Here is a 23390-nt window from a genome sequence, read left to right as displayed (position 1 = left end):
TGATTGCCAGGCCTATGTATGAAAGTGTACTCGTATGCTACCAGAATTAAAGTCCTATTAGTATTTCTGCATCTTTTTTCTATGTGCCTCTTCTTTCTAGCGCAGACTTTAATCTCGGTCTTCTTTTTGACTTCACCGTTGGCCAGACTTCTCTAAGATGCAAGCTCAATTTGTCTGAACTCAGTGGTTGAGTCTCCCAAAATTTCATCATCTGTCTGCTTCTTAGAAAATTCTGTGACTTTTGCTTCCAAAACCTCTTTGGCTTAATTTAGCTGATTCTTGAGCTCCTCCGTCTCTTTTTTTGTACTTGTTTGTTGCCTCCAGGAAAATTGAGCATTGTTGTGTTTTTTCTGCTAACTCATTCTTCAGTTTATTCAGAGAAGTGCTGAATTCTTTCTGTTTCTCTTCATACTTTTTCAGAGGTGCAAACTTTGTCCTGAGAGAATCTTGTAGTGTTTGAAGGTCTTTCAGCAGGTTTTCTTTTTCCCTTCAAAGGTTGCACACCTCGTCTCGAACTCTGTCAGCAGGCAGGGTCTCTTTGAGTTTCTTCTGCTGTTCTTCCAAGTTTTGGTTTAAGACAGCCTGCAGTTCTGATGAAAGATCATACGGACTTGAAACGTCAACTGTATCCCTCTCTGCAGATGCTGTCAGACCTGCTGAGTTTTTCCAGGTATTTTTGTTTTTGTTCTAGCTTTCCAGCATCCGCAGTATTTTGCTTTTATCTGCAGTTCTCCAGGTTGTCGAGTCCTTACTCCCTTCCAGGATCCCTTCCAGCTTCCTTTTGGAATCTCAGTGGCCACTTAAGGTTGATTTCCCTTAGCCAGTTTTGCCCTAGAAGGCTTGGTCCCCTACCTCTCAATATCAACATGTAGCTTTGTTGATTGGCTTCATAATGGACAGTTACTCTGCTTATGCCTTTTACTTGAATGTCTTCACCCATGTATATTTTTAGTTTGGCAGCTATTTCTTCTAAACTTAATTGATGTTCACCATCATTCAGATATCTGAAGGTATGTTCCCCAGTTACTGTAGTGGAAGCTTCCGTGCTTACTTCTATTCTAACAGGTCTGCCATTTACTTTCGCTGTGACAAGTGAATTTCAGATTAAACAACCAGTAAATGCCTGAATTTGTTGCTTCGTGCTCTTCTACATTGTAGATTTCATTGGGCTTCTTTTGCCTACAAGCCTGTTTGAATCTTTCCTTACACTGTCTCATTATACGTCCATTTCTGTGACAATAATAGCATTCCATTTTTTTAAACTGCCAATTGTTAAAACACTGCTCGTTTCCACCTTTATTGAAATTATTCTTTGACTTCGCTGCCAAGTTATTTTTCCTTATTCTTTGGCTAGCAGGGGCTGTTTCCCACTTATCGGCAGAGTCTTGCATTTTCACGCCCTTTTCAGCTGGGGTTTCCCACTTGATGTGGAGGTCGGAGCCATTTTGTGCAACTTGTATTGCTTTTGAATCCCTTACTGCGCTTTCCATGGCCATTGCTATCTCTAGCGCCTTCTTGAAATCCAAATTCAGTTCAGACAATAATCTTTTCTGAATAGCGTCCTCATTCACACCATACACTAAACGATCCCTGAGTTTGTTGTTTAGAGATGTACCAAATTCATAATGTTCCGTTAGCTGCTTCATATTTGCCACATAGCATGCAATTGTCTCACCTGGGGCTCTAATTCTTGAATTAAACTTGAACCTCTGCATCGGGGGGATGAAGGAAGTGAGGTTGGGTGGGTGAAGGAGAGGCGATGGGGTGATGTAAGAGGGATGGGGATGTGAAGGAGGGGGAGGATTCTGGGGGGAGGATGGGGGTGAAGGGGGGTGGGGGGATGAAGAAGGGGGAATGGGGGGATGAAGGAGGGGGAATGGGGGGATGAAGGAGGGGTGGGTAGGGGGTGAAGGAGGGGGAGGATGGGGTGGGTGAAGGAGGGAGAGGATGGGGGTGAAGGGGGGTGGGGGATGATGGAGGGGGGATGGGGGGATGGGAAGGTGAATGAGGGGATGGGAGGTGACGGAGGGGTGGGTTGGGTGGGGAGGATGGGGTGGGTGAAGGAGGGGCATTGGGGTGGGTGAAGGAGGGGAGATGGGTTGAAGGAGGGGCGGGTTGGGGGATGAAGGAAGGGGAGGATGGGGTGGGGTGGGGGAAGGGGGTGGGGGTGAAGGAGGGGGATGTGGGGTGAAGGAGGGGAGATGGGGGGAGTGATGAAGGAGGGTGGGTTGGAAGGTGCAGAAGGGGGAGGATGGGGGTGAAAGAGGTGGGGATGTGGTGGGTGAAAGGGGGGGGAATGGGGGGGAGGAGGAAGGGTGTGGATGACGGGGGATGGGGAGTTAAGGGATGGGGGGGTTGGAGGAGGTTGATGGGGGTTGAAGGATGGGGGGTGAAGGAGGGGGAATGGGGGTGGATGGGGGGTGAAGGAGGGGGAATGGGGGTGGAGGGGGGGTTGCAGGTTGAAGGAGGGGTGGGTGGGGGATGAAGGTGGGAGGGTGAAGGATGGGGGATGGGATAGAGGAGATTAACCGGCTGCAAACCTGGTTCCCGCCACCTGGAGCTTTGAATGGTTTTGGCAGAGCCAGCATTTATTGCCCATCCGTAGTTGCCCTTGAGGAGGTGGTGGTGAGCTGCCACCTTGAACCACTGCATTCCATGTGGGGTAGGTACACCCACATTGCTGTGAGGAAGGGAGTTCCAGGATTTTTGACCCAGTGACAATGGAGGAACAGCAATATATTTCCAAATCAGGACGGTGGGTGACTTGGAGGGGAACTTCCAGGTGGTGGTTTTCCCATCTATCTGCTGCCCTTGTCCTTCTAGATGGCAGTGGTTGTGGGTTTGAAAGGTGCCGTCTCAGAAACCTTGGTAAATTCCTGCAGTGCATCTTGTAGATGGTGCACACTGCTGCTACTATGCGTCAGTGGAGGGAGTAAATGGTTGTGAATGTGGTGTCAGTCAAGCGGGCTGCTTTGTCCTGGATGGTGTCAAGCTTCTTGAGTGTTGTAGGAGCTGCACTCATCCAGGCAAGTGGGGAGTATTCCATCACACTCCTGACTTGTGCTTTGTAGATGGTGGACAGGCTTTGGGGAGTCAGGAGGTGAGTTACTCGCCGCAGGATTCCTAGCCTCTGACCTACTCTTGTAGCCACAGTATTTATATGGCTAGTCCAGTTCAGTTTCTGGTCAATGGTGACTGCCCAGGATGTTGATAGTGGGGGATTTAGTGATGGTAATGCCATTGAACGTCAAGGGGTGATGGTTAGATTCTCTCTTGTTAGCGATGGTCATTGCCTGCCACTTGTGTGGCGCGAATGTTACTTGCCACATGTCAGCCCAAGCCTGGATGTTGACCAGGTCTTGCTGCATTTGGACATGGGCTATCTCAGTATCTGAGGAGTCGCGAATGGTGCTGAACATTGTGCAATCATCATCACGTAGAGTGAGTTGAAATGGCTGAAGACTGGGATCTGTAATGCTGGGGACCTCTGGAGGAGGCCGAGATGGACCATTCGCTCGGCACTTCTGGCTGAAGATTGTAGCAAATGCTTCAGCCTTATCTTTTGCACTGCTGTGGTGGGCTCCTCCATCATTGAGGACGGGGATATTTGTGGACCCTCCTCCTCCTGTGAGTTGTTCAATTGTCCACCACCATTCACGACAATGTGGCAGGACTGCAAATCTTAGATCTGATCTGCTGGCTGTGGGATTGCTTAGCCCTGTCTGTCACTTACTGCTTATGCTGTTTGGCATGCAAGTAGTCCTGTATTTTAGCTTCACCAGGTTGACGCCTCATTTTTAGGTATGCTTGGTGCTGCTCCTGGCATGCCTTCCTACACTCTTCATTGAACCAGGGTTGATCCCCTGGCTTGATAGTAAGATAGAGTGGGGGATGTGCTGGGCCATGAGGTTACAGATTGTGTTCGAGTACAATTCTGCTTCTGCCGATGGCCCACATTGCCTCATGGATGCCCAGTCTTGAGTTGCTAGATCTATTTGAAATCTATCCCATTTAGCACATTGGTAGTGCCACACAACATGATGGACGGTATCCTCAATGTGAAGGTGGGACTTCGTCTTCACAATGACTGTGCGGTGGTCACTCCTACCGACACTGTCATGGACAGAGAAATCTGTGGCAGGCAGGTTGGTGTGGATGAACTCACGTGTGTTTTTCCCTCTTGTTGGTTCCCTCACCACCTGCTGCACATCCAATTTAGCACCTATGTCTTTTAGGACTCATTCAGCTCGGTCAATAGGGGTGCTACCGAGCCACTCTTGGTGATAGACATTGAAGTTCCCCACCCAGAGTACATTCTGTGCCCTTGCTGCCCTCAGTGCTTCCTCCAAGTGGTGTTCAACACGGAGGAGCATTGATTCATCAGCTGAGGGAGGGTGGTACGTGGTCATCAGCAAGAGGTTTCCTTTCCCATGTTTGACCTGATGCCATGAGACTTCATGGGGTCCGGAGTCGATGTTGAGGACTCCCAAGGCAACTCCCTCCCGACTGTTTCCCACTGTGCTGCCACCTCTGCTGGGTCTGTCCTGGCGGTGGTACAGGACATACCCAGGGATGGTGGTGGTGGTGGTGTCTGGGACATTATCTATAAGGCACGATTCCGTGAAGATGACTACGTCAGGCTGTTGCTTGACCAATCTGAGAGACAGCTCTCCCAATTTTGGCATAAGCCCCCAGATGTTAGTAAGGACGACTTTGCAGATTCGACAAGGCTGAGTTTGCTGTTGTCGTTTCCGGTGTCTAGGTCAATGCCGAGTGGTCTATCCAGTTTCATTTGTTTTTTGACACTTTGTAGCAGTTTGTTATGGCTTGCTAGGCCATTTTGGAGGGCGTTTAAGAGTGAACCACATTGCTGTTGGTCTGGAGTCACATGTAGGCCAGGCCATGCAAGGACGGCAGGTGCACACCTCCGATTCCAGCCCCTCCCACGTGACAGCTGCTCAGGCTTGCGGTTTCTCAGAATTGAACACCCGAACGGTGGGCAACCAGTATCGTTGACCGTGACCGCCCCCCACCCGAGTGAGCGTGCGTGCCTGGGAGGTGATCTGCATATTTAAGGGGACAGTGACACTGTGAGAGAGACTGATTTGAACACAGAGGAGGGAGAGCTGGTTTGGAGAAACAAAAATTATGTAAAGCTGGAAAACTGTCAGCCCTGAATTTCTCCTGCTTTGTTTATTGTAATTACCGAGGTTAACTTGTTTTACAGGGAGAGGGTTTGCGGACGGGAAGCTCAGACCTGATATTGTGTCAGTCTGACCGAGCCACTCGATTGTTCAGCACCTGAAGATCATCAACAATTTGTAAGGGGAAAGCAGCACTTGCAGCTCGGACAGACTGTACACGTGTTTCGTGTTGTGTGTGGACACAGATTCGACTGACTGACCGATCTGGGGAGATGTTGAGACATGAGCGAGTTCACACCGGGAATGGATTTAATCAATCATCCCACCTGCTGAGACATCAACGGGTTCACAGCGGGGAGAGGCCCTTCACCTGCTCCATGTGTGGGAAGGGATTCACACAATCATCCCACCTGCAGAGACACCAGCTAACCCACACTGGAGCGAAGCGATTCAGGTGCTCCAAATGTGGGAGAGGATTCAAACAGAAATCTAACCTGCTGAGACACCAGCGAGTTCACACCGGGGAGAGGCTGTTCACCTGCTCTCACTGTGGGAAGAGGTTTAACCAGTTGTCCCACCTGTGGAGACATAAACGACAGCACAGCAGTGAGAGAGCTTTTCAATGCTCTGACTGGGAGAACTTCCAAAGCACTGAGGAACTGAAAAAACATCAGCACCTTCACACTGAGGAGAGACCGTACACCTGCTCTGTGTGTGGGAAGGGATTTACTGAGTCATCCCACCTGCTGAGACACCAGCTAGTTCACACTGGGGAGAGGCCGTTCACCTGTTCCATGTGTGGGAAGAGTTTTAATCGATCATCCAACCTGCTGAGCCACCAGCGACTTCACAGTGGGGAAAGGCGGTTCTCCTGCTCCGTGTGTGGGAAGGGATTTAATCGAACCTCCAACCTGCTGCGCCACCAGCGGGTTCACAGTGGGGAGAGGCCGTTCACCTGCTCCGTGTGTGGGAAGGGATTTAATCAATCATCCAACCTGCTGAGCCACCAGCAACTTCACACCGGAGAAAGGCAATTCACCTGCTCTGTCTGTGGAAAGGGATTCACACAATCATCCCACTTGCTGACACACCAGCGAGTTCACACTGGGGAGAGGCCGTTCATCTGCTCCATGTGTGGGAAAGGATTCACTCGATCCACCATCCTCAGGGAACACCAGCGAGTTCACACTGGGGAGAGGCCCTTCACCTGCTCCGTGTGTGGGAGGGGATTCAACCAATCATCCAACTTGCTGAGACACCAACGCGTTCACACCGGGGAGAGGCCCTTCACCTGCTCCGTGTGTGGGAAGGGATTCACTCGATCATCCGACCTGCTGAGACACCAGCGAGTTCACAGTGGGGAGAGGCCGTTCACCTGCTCCATGTGTGGGAAAGGATTCCCTCAATCGTCCAACCTGCTGAGACACCAGCAAGTTCACACTGAAGAGAGACCGTTCACCTGCTGTGTGTGTGGGAGGGGATTTAATCGATCATCCAATTTGGTGAGACACCAGCGAGTTCACACGTGACTACACTGCTCCGATTCTGCAGTTATCGCTGATGTTAATCCGATTCAGGACTGAAGCTTGTTAATTATGACAATGGGGAGTCTTGATGCTGTTGCTGCTAACCACAGTAACTGGGCTGCTGCTGACAGAATTTGCATTTATATAGCGCCTTTCATGACCTCATGTCTGTGCGCAGTCAGCCTCCACAACCAGCAATGTGAAAATGATCAGAGATGATCTGTTTTCAGTGAGATTGGCTGAGAGTGAAATATTGGCCAGGACACTGGGGAGAGTTCCCCTGCTCTCCTTCAAAATAGAGTCTGTGGGATCTTTTACATCCTTCTGTCACAGAGACAGGGCCCTCGGTTTAACATTCTCATATCTCCTTATGTGGCTCAGGGTCATCGCTCCTGTGCAGCACCTTGGGATGTTTTACATTGTGTGAAAGGAACGTTATAAATGTGGGATGAATGTGACATCGTAGACGTAGATGTGCTGGGTAAAGCTGAGCCGGGTGTGGATGTGCCAGGTGAAGCTGACCTGGGTGCGGACGTGCCGGGTGAAGCCGAGCTGGGTGTCGATGTGCTGGGTGTTGATGTGCCAGGTGAAGCCGAGCCAGATGTGGATGTGCCGGGTGAAGCCGAGCCGGGTGTCAATGTGCCGGGTGAAGCCGAGCCGGGTGTCGATGTGCCTGGTGAAGCCGAGCCGGGTGTCGATGTGCCGGGTGAAGCCGAGCCGGGTGTCGATGTGCCGGGTGAAGCCGAGCCGGGTGTCCATGTGCCGGGTGAAGCCGAGCCGGGTGTCCATGTGCCGGGTGAAGCCGAGCCGGGTGTCCATGTGCCGGGTGAAGCCGAGCCGGGTGTCGATGTGCCGGGTGAAGCCGAGCCGGGTGCGGATGTGCCGGGTGAAGCCGAGCCGGGTGCGGATGTGCCGGGTGAAGCCGAGCCGGGTGCGGATGTGCCGGGTGGAGCCGAGCCGGGTGCGGATGTGCCGGGTGAAGCCGAGCCGGGTGCGGATGTGCCGGGTGAAGCCGAGCCGGGTGCGGATGTGCCGGGTGAAGCCGAGCCGGGTGCGGATGTGCCGGGTGAAGCCGAGCCGGGTGCGGATGTGCCGGGTGGAGCCGAGCCGGGTGTCGATGTGCCGGGTGGAGCCGAGCCAGGTGGTACCTGCAGTTGAGAATTGAACACACGAGAATTGTCATAGAACCTGGAGGAAACAGCAAGAGGTCCAAAAAAACCCCAGGATGATTGAATCTGATTGTAAAGTGCCTCATGGCACGTGTGGGAATCTGTGCAGCTTCTGTAAAATAATAATACAGAGAGTGGGGAGGGAGCAGTGTCAGGCTGACCTTAACATTGGGCGACATGTCGTGTATCATTCCCAGCTTCTGGTGTCATTAAAACCGGATTTCAATGTAACAACTATTGGAAAGTCAACTGACTAAACAGGGACATGTTTCTTTAAGTGACCACAGTGGAACAAGCTATAATTTTGCCAATCATGCTGTGAAATTAATTTGAACTCTTCCCCCATAACGCCAGCCAAACTACCAGTGAGCTCCTTAGCCCTGTAACGCCAGCTCCCTCCTCATCCAGAAACCTGAAGCTCGCCTTCCTGCAACAATTCTTCAACTCAACATGAAACAGCCGTGTTCTCATATTCCTCTCCTTACTGTCGCCCAGCACTGGGAGTAATCCCGAAGTTATTCCCTAATCTTTCATTTCCTCCCAAACTCCTTAAATTTTTGACCACAGGGCCTCAACCCTTCTCCTTCCCCTGTTGCTGAGTCACAGGATGTTTGAGTGTCAAACTTCCCACCCCCTCAAAATGTTCTGTCACTCAAGAACACAAAAATAGGGTGGTGGAATTGACCCTAGATTTAGGGAACTTCACCCAGAATGTTGGGGGATGGACTCTGGATTTGTGGGGGGTTGACTATGGGTTTATTGGGGATTGATTCTGGATTTGTGGGGATTGATTCTGTACTTGTGGAGATTGACTCTGGATTTGGGACATTATAATGTAGTTACTTTCTTAGCCAAATTAAAGTTCACTGCTGAAAAGTAAAACATTGAGAGTTCATGCCTTATGAGTCCTTGCCTGCGGCAGAAGTCTTTCCAGGTTCCTTTAGCTTTCAGGAGTTGAGTTGAAGCCCATGTAACTACAATTGCTGGAGACAATTTCTTTTTAAAACATAATCTGTCTTTTCCAAAAAGTTGATGATTCTTGCAGCTAAGGTTCTTTCCAATGGAAATTCACTATCTCCATGCTGGATTTTTAAACTAGCAGAGATAGGGCCTTAATCTGGGAGAGGGGAGAAGAGAAGAGAGAGAATTACTGCCCCTTTGGCAGGTTCTTCAGATTATTCACTACTTCTGTCTTTTGCAGCTAGAGTGCTATGTTAATGAGATTTCAAAATGGCTACTTCAGTCATGACCTCTCTCTCCCCAGAATGATTTCAGAAGGGGTTTGTTTATCTGATGTCTGAACCAACTTTGTTTCATGACCAGGCATGATTAGATTCTCTAATGTCTCAGTCGTTAACCCCCTGAATGAGTCATTATCCATCTTGATGAGATAGGAAACATCTTTCATGTGACTATTGTTCTAGCAGATGTTCTGTTTCTGCTGGAGTGATATTCTTATAGAAATGCAAATATTATGTCCATGCATTTCAGTAAATCATTTTGAAGTAGTTCTTGACATCATCAGGTGTGAAATTCCAGAGAAGGACATGTTGTGGCATGTCTGAATTATATTCCACATTGGAACTTTCCAGAAATTGATCACTGGCAAGACCAGACATCAGGTGATTTGTGGCAGCCATCTTTAGTCAAAAAAGTCCTTTTTAAACAGTTCAGTATATGCTTGGGCAGCCAGTGAAATTACAGATTGATTTCATTCATGCACAAGTCACATCACCGTGACATCTCCATCTCAAGAGGAATGAAATACGAATTTCAATGAGCTTTCATTACAGACGTCCAAATGTTAAGAGAACTGAAACAACACATGCACGCCCATTCACACCCTTCATCTAATTCCATCTATTCTGCTCTACTGTGGTCTTGATACCCAGATGGGCCTAAACTGTGTTAGACTTTGGATAACATGCTCTTGCTATGCTTTTCCTTTCCAGGTGGTTGGTTACAAACAAAACCTGTCTACATTTGAAAAGATTAGGCTTGCACTTGGGCTCTGAAATTGTTTTATTCCTTTGGCATGACAGATAATTTTGTCAGGAGGATTCTGGATTAGTGCCCAGCACTTCACTTTCAGTGAATTTTCCATCACCACTGTCCTGGCTTAGGTTTAAAACTTGCCCTATATAATTTTGCTCACCAGTGGTTAATCCTGCATAGGTTTCACTGCTATTCTCCTTGTGATCTACACAAGTATTTGGGATGCTTTGGGGTAGGTTCTCAAAAGAGGTTCTAGGAATGGGCATTCCTCTAACCTTTTCCACGAACCCTGGAACACTACTCCGCCAAGTAGATCTTCAACTGCTGCTGTACACCCCTGCGGCTCTTCAACTGAGTGGGGCATCACTGTAACGCCTCCTTGATCTGTTTGGGAAATTCCATGGTCCCCATTTAAATCTGCCATGAAGGTATCTGCTAAACAGATCAATGAATTAGTTCCCATTTCCAATTATTTTCCTTGTCTGTGGATTCAAATTGCTCTGGTCATCTGTGGATTCAAATTCCAGACACTGGCATCTGAATTTCTGTTATGGCCACATGAGAAGGGGTAAAAATTAACTCCCTTATCATATCACTCCTAAGTCTCACCGTAACAGGCTTTTTTGTGAATTTAGAAGGATGAAGGTATTTACTCATGGCATGTGCTTAACCATTTATGTGCTGGGTCCAAAGAAACTAGCCTGGGAGGCTTTCTTGAGTTTAACACAATAAGGGGTTCATTTTTTTATTGAGTTAAAAATCCACCCAGGTAAAGATATAAAAATATTTAAAAAGGTAAACTGTCTCTTGACCTTCGCAATCCACATTCTCTCACATATCCACACAAGTATGCAAAATTTACAAGTCATACTGTAGATAGTTACGTGCTTAGCCAAATTAAAGATCAATGCTGAAAGGTAAAAAGAGAGTTTACTGTTCATGAGTCTTTTGCTGGTATCTGTGGCTGCAGCAGAAATTTTTCTTAGTGACCTTGAAGTTCCAGGAGTGGAAGCCCATATATAACTGCAATTGCCAGAGACAGTTTCTCTTTTTAAAACGTAATCCATTTTTCCCAAAATGAATGATTTTTGCAGCTGAAGTTCCTTCTGATAGAAATTCACTATCTCTGTGCTGTATTTTTTAAACTGTAAAATATAGGTGGTGGAAAAAATAAACTTCGGAGAGAAGAGGAGGGAGCTTGTTCGTGCTTCATTGTCAGCTTTTCCAGACTACTCCTGTTTTAGCAGCTTGTGTGCTGTATTAAAGAGATTTTTTTAAAAAATGTTACTTCAGTCACATGACCTCTCACTCCCCATAATGATTTCAGAAGGTATTTGTTTAGCTGATGCCTGACCAGACCGTTTTGTTTCATGGCTGGGGAGATTATATTCAGTAATTCCCCAGTTATTAACCCCTGGATATCCATTATCCTTCTTGATAAGACAAGGGGAGGCAGTGAGGTAGTGGTATTGTCCCTGGACTGGTAATCCAGAGACCCAGGATAATGTTTTGGGGACCTGTTGTGAAGACCATTTTATTAGGTGTTCTGGTTAGTGAATACCCCTATCCATCTCTATATTAGTGTACAACTCTCCATATCCATTGTAAAGAGTATGTTATTGGGGTTTACGGTCGGTGAATTAATATTTCTGTATAATGGTTTGCATCTTTAATATAACTAGGATGTTTTTCGGCTAAGAGGTTCAAAAATGAATCAATGTATTCCACCACTTGTATGATTTCGCTACCACAGTCTGAAGCGATAGGTATGTGTCGGGGTTTTATGTACTTTGGGAAGTATGTAAAATTTTCCTGGTTGTCGTTGCTGTCCCCTTAGGTATTCCATCTGTTTCTAATTGATGGATTTGGAATCCTTACGTTGTGACATAATGTCCATAATTTCTTTTGTGTCTCTTGATATGTGGGTTTAGTTAACTTGGTGTGTAATCTGTACAGTTCAGTTGTCTGTAAACTTCAAAAAGATATTGTTGCTGATCCCTGATAACAATGATTACTTTTGTGCTAAGTTTTCTTGTTGTCTTTTGGTTCCCAGGTCTTGGTAATAACCACTCTTTAAGCTTGGAAAGAGCAGAATTCTTTATCTTTAACTTGCCATGCTGTCTTGTACAAAAGAAAGACCGGTTTGAACTGGTTCTGTTACACAGTACATCAGTCTCTAGCGCAGCTGTGAAATGTGACACCCTGGAACACTTACATGTAACAATGAATTCTGTGCTAATTCATTCCTAGCTCTTTTACAGACAATATTTACAGACAATACAACAATATATAACATTTTGTCAGCTGGTTTTATAATAATATCTTTATTGGCCTTTAGTTCCCTAATTGCTTGTTTTTCTCTTTTCCTGAGGTTTTGTTTATTCTTTCTCTGGGGGATCCTCCTTCTTTCTGACTGAGTTGCTTTGATGAAAGCAAATATTTATGGGTTTGTTTTATATTTTGGTGGAATCCAATTTGATTTGGGTGTGCAGGGTAGCCTATCAGAAATGGAGTCACCATAAAAGGTCTATAAGTTTAATTCTTCTATAGGATTTGTCTAAGTCTGTTTGAATTTGTATATTATGCTGTTTTACTGCTGTAACACAAGTTAAGCCTCTGTTTAGGATTTTAACCCCACAGTTGTGCAAGAAAAAGTTTTGGCAATGTTAATAATTGTTTTCTTTAGATTAAGGGGCTCCTTTTCTAGGGTTTGGTTTCCTTTTAGTTTTTCACCCAAATGCTGGTGATGAAATTAATTGTTTTTGTCCAATGGATGCTATTTGGTTCTAATTGAAAGGATTGATTTGGTATTGCTGGGATGCATGTTTGTGTTTTTGTATATTGGTTTCATTGTGTAATCGTGTCTTTTCTTTTTCTTCATTACAGATAACTCCCCTGCTTTTCTATGACGTAGTGTCATGGGATCTTTTTAATTCACCTGAGAGAACAGATGGAGGCCTTGGTTTAACTCATCTGAAAGATGGTACCTCTGACAGTGCAGTGTGACCTTTCGGCACTAGATGTGCTGTGTCGGAAGGACTCTCCCTAAAATAAAGTGAGTGATGCTGCAGTGCACCCTCCCACCACTAGATGTGCTATTTCATTTAAAAAAAGTTGCATGCACTATCATTTGCAAATGACTCCACGTGCATAGTTCATGAAGAAAATGATCACACAGGAACAAAAACATTCAGTAAAAACAGAAAATGCTGGCAAAACTCAGCAGATCTGGCAGCATTGGTGGAGACAGCAACAGTTAACGTTTCGAGCCCATGTGACTTCTTCAGTCTGCAGTAACAAAAAATGTTTGTTCTTTCTTGTCTGTTCCAATTTCGTCTCTCCCTAAACTCACATTGCACACACAATCTTTAAATTGTTCAGGTTTTCTTATGGTACGTGTGTGAGTTGTTGCTGGCTGTTCATCTGGTGTATGCTGGTTCCTGAGGAGATGTCTCTCTGGGGGATGTTGTTGCCATGGCGAGTGTTGTTGCTGTGGTAATTGTTGTCGCTGATCCGCTGCATTTATTGGGGAACGGTTGCCCTCTGGGACTGATGATCGTTCAGTTCCTTGCTCAGTTGGTGAAATCAGATCTGCCTCATCAGCTGTCTGCTGTGAAGGAGCAGCTTCTCCGGTTGCGTGTAGATGTCTGCGGTTGTGACGATAGATCTGGTCATTCACTTTTACCGTGTACGATCGAGGTGATAACTTCTCTACACAGGTCCCAAGTTGCCAAGTGAGCTGACTTTTGTTGAGTGCGTTGAATGTTTTCACTCTGACTGGCTCTCCAACTCTCAGCTCTGGCAACGATGTGGCAGCTTTATCAAAGTGAAATTTGTTTTTCTGTTGTTTCACTTTGATCTTGTCACTCACTCCCTGTTACTACTGCTGACCTCAGTAGTTTTTTAGCTGTTGGAAGAGTAGTCTGGGTGCAGCGTGACATTAGTCACTGGACTGGACAACTTTCCATGCCTTCAGTAGGTGTGTTTCTCCACTCTAAGATTTCCTAGTACACATCTATGCAGGACCTAGTAGATTTTTTGATGATCCCTTTGGCAATTTTCACCACTGCCTCGGCCTTTCCATTTGACTGGAGTTAGTGTGGAGATGATGTAGTGCTGAATTTCTCAATCATTCATCAAGTGTCTGAATTCTTCACTCGTGAATTGAGGGTCATTGTCACTCATCACAATGTCAGGAATGCCATGACAACTGAAATGTGCTTTCAGGCGTTCTACAATCTCACTGGTGGTCATTGACGTCAGCTGGTCTAACTCCCAGTAGTCTGAATAGTAGCCGACTGTGATGAGATAATCAGTTCCAGTGAGAGTGAAGAGGTCTACTCCAAGCTTCATCCGTGGTCTGGGATGTCATGAGTCATGAGCAGCTCTTTACCTTGCTTAGCTTGATGTTCATTACAAACACTGCACTGGCTGATGTGATCCTTAATCTCATTGCTCATGTTTAGCCAGTGAAGCACATTTCTTGCTCAGACGAGACTTGATTCCTTGATGGTTTGTGTGGATGTGCTTCAGCATCTCTTTTCTCATCACTTTAGGGATAATGACCATAGTCCCTTTGTACAAGATACCATCTTGGGTGATCACTTCATCTCTGTCTGCCCAATACTCTCACAAGACCACAAGACATAGGAGCAGAAATTAGGCCATTCGGCCCATCGAGTCTGCTCTGCCATTCAATCATGGCTGATAAGTTTCTCAACCCCATTCTCCCGCCTTCTCCCCGTAACCTTTGATCCCCTTACCAATCAAGAACCTATCTATCTTGGTCTTAAATACAGTCAATGACCTGGCCTCCACAGCCTTCTGTGGCAATGAATTCCATAGATTCACCACTCTCTGGCTAAAGAAGTTTCTCCTCATCTCTGTTCTAAAAGGTCTTCCCTTTACTCAGAGGCTGTGCCCTCGGGTCCTAGTCTCTCCTACTAATGGAAACATCTTCCCCACGTCCACTCTATCCAGGCCTTTCAGTATTCTGTAAGTTTCAATCAGATCCCCCCCCTCATTCTTCTAAGTATAGACCCAGAGTCCTCAAATGTTCCTCATATGTTAAGCCTTTCATTCCTGGGATCATTCTCGTGTACCTCCTCTGGACCCTCTCCAGGGCCAGCACATCCTTCCTGAGATACGGGGCCCAAAATTGCTCACAATATTCTAAATGTGGTCTGACCAGAGCCTTATAAAGCCTCAGCAGCACATCCCTGCTTTTATAGTCTAGTCCTGTCGAAATAAATGCCAACATTGCATTTGCCTTCCTAACTACCAACTCAACCTGCAATTTAACTTTAAGAGAATCCTGGACTAGGACTCCCAAGTCCCTTTGCACTCCAGATTTCTGAATTCTCTCCCCATTTAGAAAATAGTCTATGCCTCTATTCCTCTTACCAAAGTGCATGACCTCACACTTCCCCACGTTGTATTCCATCTGCCTCTTCTTTGCCCATTCTCCTAACCTGTCTAAATCCTTCTGCAGCCTCCCGGCCTCCTCAATACTACCTGTCCCTCCACCTGTCTTTGTATCCGCTGCAAACTTAGCCAGAATGCCCTCAGTTCCTTCATCGAGATCATTAATGTATACAGCAACAGGTGTGTCCTTGATGGTTTCAGGCCATCCTTTCATCCTGTAACATTTGAAGAGTTGCATCTTGTTTGATCTGAGCAAGATGCTTGTCTATCAGATTCAATGTCTCTGCTGGGTTGATGACTTCCAGAGCATGTTGTGCTGTTGCTTCTTGTTGAATCTGGAAGATTTCATATTCTGTACTAGCATCATCCACTTCAAAGAGATTGCAGCTCTTGACAGCATGTCGGTGATGTACATCTCCTTCCCTTGCTTGTACTTCGCTTCCAAGTGATACCTCTACAAACGAAGTAACATCCTTTCCGAACACTTTGGGTAGACTGAAGTGGTTTGAAAAAGATGCTTTGGAGTGGCATATGGTCAGACTGCACCATCACTTTCCCTCTCCCAAACAGGTATTAGTTCAAATGCTCAGAACCAAAGACAATAGCCAAGCTCTCTTTCTCAATCTTGTGCATAGCGCCGTTCAGTTTGTGTTAACGTTCTGGTTACAAACACAACTGGTTGTCCTTGCTGCATGAGGGTTGCTCCAAGTCCTGTTTCACTGGAATCTCACTGCAGGGTGACTTCCTCATTGACATCATCGTACCTCAGCACTGGCGTTATCGTCACTAGTTGTTTAATGTGAGTGAAAGCTGCTTCTTGTTCTGTGCCCCAATATCACTGAACATCCTTTGCAGTAAGGTTGCAGAGAGACTCACACTCCGACAACAAATTGGGCAAGAAGGTGGCGAAGTAGTTCCGGTGTGGGTTCACACATATTCCAGGAGGTGCGACAATTGTGGTAAGGCTTTATTACAGAACTGACACAGAGAGGGTTTCTCCACTGTGTGAGTGCATTGATGGACCAGGAGTTACACTGAATGTGTGAAAGCCTTGTCACAAACCACCGCCTGAATGGTTTCTTACCTGTGTTAATCCGCTAATGGGGTGGGCGAAAGCCTTGTCACAAGCATCGCACCAGAAGAATTTCTTCCCATGTGAATGCTTTGGTGTTCCAGGAGTGTTGAACGTGTCACAAAAGCTTCATTCCAAACCTCAGACTTGAAGGTTTCCTCCTCTGATGGAGCAGGAGACTTGATGACATTGAGAATGATTTGTCACAGACCTCACACGTGAACAATATTTCCCCTGTGTGAATGTGTTGGTGTTTGCGGACACCTGATGATGACAAGAATGGTTTGTCACGTACCTCACATGTGAATGGTCTCTCCACTGTGAATGCGTTGGTGTACACAGAAGTTTGATGAGTCAGAGAACGATTTCTCACACACTTCGCACCTGAATGGTTTCTTTCCTGTGTGAATGCATTGGTGTTTGTGCAAATCTGATGATGACGAGAATGATTTGTCACACACCTCACACATGAATGGTTTCTCCACTGTGTGAATGTGTTTGTGCAGAGGTCTGATGACGACAAGAATGATTTGTCACATACCTCACATGAGAGTAGTTTCTTCCCTGTGTGACTGCATTGGTGTCTGCTGGAGATCAATTAATTCAGGAATGAGTTGTTACATACCTTGCACATGAAGAGTTTCTCGCTTGTGTGACTCCACATCTTCTGTGCGATAGAAGATGGGAGGATTGGGTGAAAGCCTTCTCACAGCTGAAGGGTTTCTCCCCCGTGTGAATCCTCTGGTGTAGAAGGAGCCTCATAGATGTCACACAACTTTTATTACAAACCTCACACTTGAATCGTTTCTTTTCCATGTTGACTTAACAGTGGTTGTAACGTGCAAATGTAATAGTCAAATATGGGCAAGGAAACCTCCTGCTGATTACTACGTACCGCCCTCCCTCAGCTGATGAATCAGTGCACCTCCATGTTGAACATCACTTGGAGGAAGCACTGAGGGTGGCAAGGGCACAGAATGTACTCTGGGTGGGGGACTTCAATGTCCACCACCAAAAGTGGTTTGGTAGCACCACGACTGACCTAGCTGGCTGAGTCCTAAATGACATAGCTGCTAGACTGGGTCTGCGGCAGGTGGTGGGGGAACTAACAAGAGGGAAAAACATACCTGGCCTCATCCTCACCAACCTGCCTGCCGTGGATGCATCTGTCCATGACAGTACCGGTAGGAGTGACCACCGCACAGTCTTGTGGAGACAAAGTCCCGCCTTCACATTGAGGATACCCTCCATAATGTGTGGCACTGCCACCATACTATATGGGATAGATTTTGAACAGATCTAGCAACTCAAGACTGGGCATCCATGAGGCGCTGTGGGCCATCCGCAGCAGCAGAATTGTACTCAAACACAATCTGTAACCTCATCGCCCAGCATATCCTACACACTACCATGACCATGAAGCCAGGTATCAACCCTGGTTCAATGAAGAGTGCAGGGGGGCATGCCAGGAACAGCACCAGGCATACCTAAAAATGAGGTGTCAACCTGGTGAAGCTAAAAAACAGGACTACTTGCATGACAAACAGCATAAGCAGCAAGTGTTAGAGCTAAGCGATCCCACAACCAACGGATCAGATCTAAGGTCTGCAGACCTGCCGCATCCAGTTGTGAATGGTGGTGGACAATTAAACAACTCACTGGAGGAGGTGGCTTGACGAATATCCCCATCCTCAATGATGGAGGAGCCCACCACAGCAGTGCAAAAGACAAGGCTGAAGCATTCGCAACAATCATCAGCTAGAAATGCCAAGTGGATGATCCATCTTGGCCTCCTCCGGAGGTCCCCAGCATCACAGATGCCAGTCTTTGGCCAATTTGATTCACTCCGTGTGACATCAAGAAACGGCTGAAGGCACTGGATACTTCAAAGGCTATGGGCCCTGATAACATTCCGGCAATAGTACTGAAGACTTTTGCTCCAGAACTTGCTGCGTCCCTAGCCAAGCTGTTCAAGTACAGCTATAACACTGACATCTACCCGGCTATGTGGAAAATTGCCCAAGTTATGTCCTGTACGCAAAAAGCAGGACAAATCCAACCCGGCCAATTACCGCCCCATCATTCTACTCTTGATCATCAGTAAAGTAATGGAAGGGATCATCAACAGTGCTATCAAGCGGCACTTGCTTAGCAATAACCTGCTCACTGATGCCCATTCGGGTTCCGCCATGGCCACTCAGATCCTGACCTTGTTACAGCCTTGGTTCAAACATGGACAAAAGAGCTGAACCCCGGAGGTGAGGTGAGAGTGACTGCCCTTGACATCAAGGCAGCATTTGACTGAGTGGCATCAAGGAGCCCTATAAAAGCTGGAGTCAATGGGAATCAGGGGGAAAACTCTCCACTGGTTGGAGTCATACCTAACACAAAGGAAGATGGCTGTGGTTGTTGGAGGTCAGTCATCCCAGCTCCAGGACATCACTGCAGGAGTTCCTCAGGGTAGTGTCCTAGGCCCAACCATCATCAACTGCTTCCTCGCTGACCTTCCTTCCATCATAAGGTCAGAAATAGGGATGTTCGCAGATGATTGCACAATGTGCAGCACCGTTAGCGACTCATCTGATACTGAAGCAGTCCATGTCCAAATGCAGTAAGAACTGGACAATATCCAGGCTTGAGCTGGAGGTAAGTAAGTAACATTCGCGCCACACAAGTGTCAGGCAATGACCATCTCCAACAAGAGAGAATCTAACCATCACCCCTTGATGTTCAATGGCATTACCACCATTGAATCTTCCACGATCAACATCCTGGGGGTTACCATTGACCAGAAACTGAACTGGACTAGCCATATAAATACTGTGGCTAGAAGAGCAGGTCAGAGGCTAGGAATTGTGTGACGAGTAACTCACCTCCTGACTCCCCAAAGCCTGTTCACCATCTGCATGGCACAAGTCAGGAATGTGATGGAATACTCCCCACTTGCCTGGATGAGTGCAGCTGCTACAACGCTGAAGAAGCTCATAACAGTCCAGGACAAAGCAGTCCACTTGATTGGCACCACATCCACAAACATTCACTCCCTTCACCACCGACGCACAGTAGCAGCAGTGAGCACCATCTACAAGATGCACTGCAGGAATTCACCAAGGCTCCTTAGACAGCACTTTCCAAACCCACGACCACTACCGCCTAGAAGGACAAGGGAAGCAGATAGATGGGAACACCACTCCCTGGAAGTTCCCCTCCAAGTCACTCACCATCCTGACTTGGAAATATATTGTCGTTTCTTCACTGTTACTAGGTCTAAATCCTGGAACTCCCAATTCCTAACAGCACTGTGGGTGGACCTACACTACATGGACTGCAGCGGTTCAAGAAGGCAGCTCCACCACCTTCTCAAGGGCAACTAGGGATGGGCAATAAATGCTGGCCCAGCCAGCAAAGCCCATTTCCTGTGAATGAATAAAAAAAAAATGCATCTCTTTATGTTAGGAGATCTTATGACCCTATGGAGCCCTCCTCACACTTAAACAGCCTCTCACCTGTAGGAATGAGTCAGTGGTTCATGAGGCTCAATGAATGATTGAAGCTGTCACCACACTTGGAGCCCACTCACACTTCTTCCCAACCTCACCCTGACCGATCGCCCACAGCCAAACCTTCGGAAAGGTTGGTCCTGATGGAAGGTTCCACACGACTGACCAGTTTCAGATCTGATGATATGTCAAAGCTCCCCTGACCTGACCGATTTCCAGATGAAGGTTTCACTGCCCAACCTTCTCTGTGTTGAGCAATGCTGTGAAGGGACTGGATGTCTTCCCAAGGTTCCGCAGTTGTTCCTTTGATGATAGTCAGGATCTATCTGTGGTGTCTATCCTCTCTGTATTCTCTGGTGTAGTACGGTGCAATCCTTCTGTAAAACAGGAAAAGGAAACATGATTTCCTCCAACTCCCTCTCCTCCTTTGTTGAAGGGGCTGACTCCTCAGTTAGAGACTGTTCCACAGTGAGTGCCAGTCTGCTGTTCCCCTGTGTGGGGGACCAGATACAAGTCCTTTCTTTTTCCTCACTTGACTGTCACACACCCTCTGTTTTCAGCAGGGACACTGGATAGTGACCAGAAGCAGACAACGTTTCTTTCCTCCACCCAGCCCCCATCTTCCCAGGCACCTGAAGGCAATGGAAGAGACAGGCAGACTATAAAATTTGCTATCAATTCAAGATGAGCTCGTGTTGTGTTGGTGCAGATCAGTTTTACCCTTAGAGTGCGTTTTTAATACAAAAAGCAGTCAGGAGAAATGTTAATTGAATGGACATTTTGAATTTTTTCCCCTTGTTTGAAGAAAACACGCTGGGCAGGAAGCGCTAGAAGCTAAGGAAAATATTGCTTCAGTGTAGCTGATTGAAGGGTTCTGGTTTATCCTGGGAAATTAGATACACTGCACTCGCTCAGACTGCACATCCCAAATTCAGCTATCAGCCACAGAACTGGGCAAAACTATCAAATCCAAGTCCAGGCCCTTTGGAACGGCTGAGGCCTTCAGGTAAAATCTTTAAAGAAGGCATTAAAAGACATTTCAATAAATGTGTCTCCAGGTACGGCAGCCGAATTGCTTTGGTACTGGATTATCAATCCAGAGATTGTGAAGTCAGATCCAACCATGGATAGTTACATACATAGAATTACAGTGCAGAAACAGGTCATTCAGCCTAATTGGTTGATGCTGGTGTTTATGCTTCGCACGAGACTCCTCTCACCCCTCTTCATCTCACCCTAAAGGCAACTATGCTATTTACCTCAACCACTCCATGTTGTGAAACTGACTTTAATAAATTTTGCAATCAAAATGAAAACATGAAAACGTTCAGGTTGCCATAAAAACCTCAATATTGTCTATCAGGGAAGGGAACCTGCTACAGCTGCCTGGTCTGGTCTACATGTGATTCCAGTCCCACTCAACATGATTGACTCTGAACTGCCCTCTGAAGTGGACTCGCAAACAAAGATAAACAATCGCTACAAAGTCCAATAATAAGAGGAAAATCAGATAGATATGAACAACCCTGGCATTGTGTTAGAATAAGATTACGATGATCTCAGCCCAGTGAAATCTGTAAACGTTTCTCTTACCAAGGTCAGAGGACAAATACCCAAGTGAGGAAAGCTGCCCCACAGACTGGTCAAGTAGCAGTGATACTCACTGAATCCTATCAATCTGGAAACATCCCAGATTCCTCCGTTACCATCCCTGGGTGTGTCACATCCCACTGGCAGGTGGGGAAGTCTCAATATTAACTCCATGGAGTCTCATGGCTTCAGGTCAAACAAGTTAAAGGAAAACTACCACTCCCCTCCCAACTGATGAATGAGTGCTTCACCATATTAATCATCACTAGGGAAGTAGACGAAGGACAGATCTGAAAACTGGGTATCCATGAGGTGCAGTGAGCCATCAGCAGCAGCAGGATTGTATTCCACCACAATCTCAAAGCCTGTCACAGCCCTCATTCTATGATTATCATCAAACCAGCAGATAGACATGTCAGGAGCAGGATTGGCTCCCTCTCTACCGCTTGCCTCCCCACTATCTATGCTGAGATCAGTAACTACCCTCAACACCTACTCTGACCATGCAGGGAGGGGGACTGCAGCCTGAAGGTGCATCCTTCAGTGCTCCTTGACACACTGAGTTTGAACTAGTGTGCAGACACTCCTAATCTGCTCTGCTGCCAGTTGTAGGTTATAACTCTATCTCCCTTTACAGTGAGTCTGCCCCCTCACTGGGAGGTGCTTCACAGCGGTGGTCAGTAGAATAGTGAACCATGAGGGAAATCATACTGCTCCTACTGAACACCTGGCCACTTCTGACTCAACACAACAGAAATTGAGGCACTTCCTTGTAATGAAATCATCTGTTGTTAGTCAGTGACAGCTTCATAATGCTATTTTGGGTTAGTTTGTTGTAAAAGGTTAACAACATCAAAATGGCTTCTTATCTCAGTGTTAGCACAATATGGTGTTCAACCCTGTTAGTTTATTACAATGAATATATCTTAAATTAACCTGAAAATGACTGGGTTACACTAAAATGTAGTATACAGGCTTACTTACACTACCTGTAATGTCAATCCTCTCTGTATTCTCTGGTGTAGTACAGTGCAATCCTTCTGTAAAACAGGAAAAGGAAACATGATTTCCTCAAACTCGCTCTCCTCCTTTGCTGAAGGGGCTGACTTCTCAATTAGAGACTGTTCCGCAGCGAGTGCCAGTCTGCTATTCCCCTGTGTGGGGGATCAGATGCAAGTCTTTTATTTTTCTTCACTTGACTGTCACACACCCTCTGTTTCCAGCAGAGACACTGGATAGTGACCAGGAACAGGCATTGTGGCTACTTTCTTTCTTCTGCCCAGCTCCCCCATCTTCCCAGGTGCCATGAGGGCAATGGAAAAGACAGTCAGGCGGAGTGTAGGGCATTGGGGGACTTCAACGATCCTAATATCAATTGGGATAAAACAGTGTGAAGGACACGGAAGCTGTAAAATTCTTGAACCGCATTGAAGAGAACTTTTTTTAGCCAGCACGTAAACATGCTATCAATTCACTGTAAGCTCAAGTCGTGCTGGCAAAGTACAGTTTTATCCTTAGAATATGTGTTTAATATAAAAGCAGTCAGGAGAAATGTTAATTGAATGGAGATTGTGAAATTTCTCCCCTTGTTTTCCAAGATTATTTGAAGAAAACACACTGAGCAGGAAGTGCTAGAAGCTAAGGAAAATATTGCTTCAGTGTAGCTGATTGAAGGGTTCTGGTTTATCCTGGGAAATTAGATATACTGCTCTCGCTCAGACTGCACATCCCAAATTCAACTATCAGCCACAGCACTGGGCAAAACTATCAAATCCAAGCCCAGGTTTTTCGGAAAGGCCGATGCCTTCAGGTTAAATCTTTAAAGAAGGCATTAAAAGACATTTCAATAAATGTGTCTCCAGATACGGCAGCAAAATTGCTCTGGTGCTGGATTAACAATCCAGAGATTGAGTTCAAATCCAACCACAGAAAGTTACATACATAGAATTACAGTGCAGAAACAGGCCATT

The 23390-nt window shown here is 46.4% G+C and overlaps 5 protein-coding genes and 1 pseudogene across 7 annotated transcripts in view; 4 read left to right on the top strand and 2 right to left on the bottom strand.

Moving 5' to 3' along the window:
• LOC144695207 (uncharacterized) overlaps positions 1-23390 on the bottom strand; it is a 469933-nt gene that overhangs the window by 289065 nt on the left and 157478 nt on the right. The gene's annotated exons all lie outside the window — the stretch shown is intronic.
• LOC144695266 (uncharacterized) overlaps positions 1-23390 on the bottom strand; it is a 290534-nt gene that overhangs the window by 148694 nt on the left and 118450 nt on the right. The window contains exon 2 of the mRNA XM_078566178.1: positions 20063-20207. The gene's annotated coding sequence lies outside the window, so the exon portion shown is untranslated. The remainder of the gene's footprint in view (positions 1-20062; positions 20208-23390) is intronic.
• Positions 1-23390, top strand: part of LOC144695162 (uncharacterized) — a 144183-nt gene that overhangs the window by 45016 nt on the left and 75777 nt on the right. The window lies entirely within an intron of this gene.
• Positions 1-23390, top strand: part of LOC144695240 (uncharacterized) — a 100903-nt pseudogene that overhangs the window by 45026 nt on the left and 32487 nt on the right. The gene's annotated exons all lie outside the window — the stretch shown is intronic.
• Positions 1-23390, top strand: part of LOC144695216 (uncharacterized) — an 82940-nt gene that overhangs the window by 48940 nt on the left and 10610 nt on the right. The window contains exons 2-3 of one of the 2 annotated variants that reach the window (XM_078566111.1): positions 5228-6669; positions 9115-9119. In XM_078566111.1, coding sequence (XP_078422237.1) covers positions 5417-6669; positions 9115-9119 — 1258 coding nt within the window. In that variant the 5' untranslated portion in view covers positions 5228-5416. Of the gene's footprint in view, positions 1-5227; positions 6670-9114; positions 9120-12720; positions 12964-23390 lie in introns of those variants that run through there. The other variant, XM_078566110.1, reaches the window with a different exon arrangement.
• LOC144695279 (uncharacterized) lies at positions 6655-8705 on the top strand. Its single transcript, XM_078566194.1, has 2 exons — positions 6655-7132; positions 7503-8705. Exons 1-2 carry the CDS (start codon positions 7112-7114, stop codon positions 7833-7835), a joined length of 354 nt encoding a protein of 117 aa, XP_078422320.1. The 5' UTR covers positions 6655-7111; the 3' UTR covers positions 7836-8705.

This window comes from Cetorhinus maximus, chromosome 21 (assembly GCF_964194155.1).
Source record: "Cetorhinus maximus chromosome 21, sCetMax3.hap1.1, whole genome shotgun sequence".
In the NCBI taxonomy this organism is placed as follows: domain Eukaryota; kingdom Metazoa; phylum Chordata; class Chondrichthyes; order Lamniformes; family Cetorhinidae; genus Cetorhinus; species Cetorhinus maximus.
Note: the sequence above shows the minus strand (reverse complement) of the source record. Positions and strands in the feature narration are given on the sequence as shown.

Coding starts and splice junctions, on each gene's coding strand:
- LOC144695279 (XM_078566194.1), top strand. CDS start 7,112: ATGTGGGATGAATGTGACATC. Junction 7,133..7,502: donor TGTGGGATGAATGTGACATC/GTAGACGTAGAT, acceptor TGCCGGGTGAAG/CCGAGCCGGGTGTCGATGTG.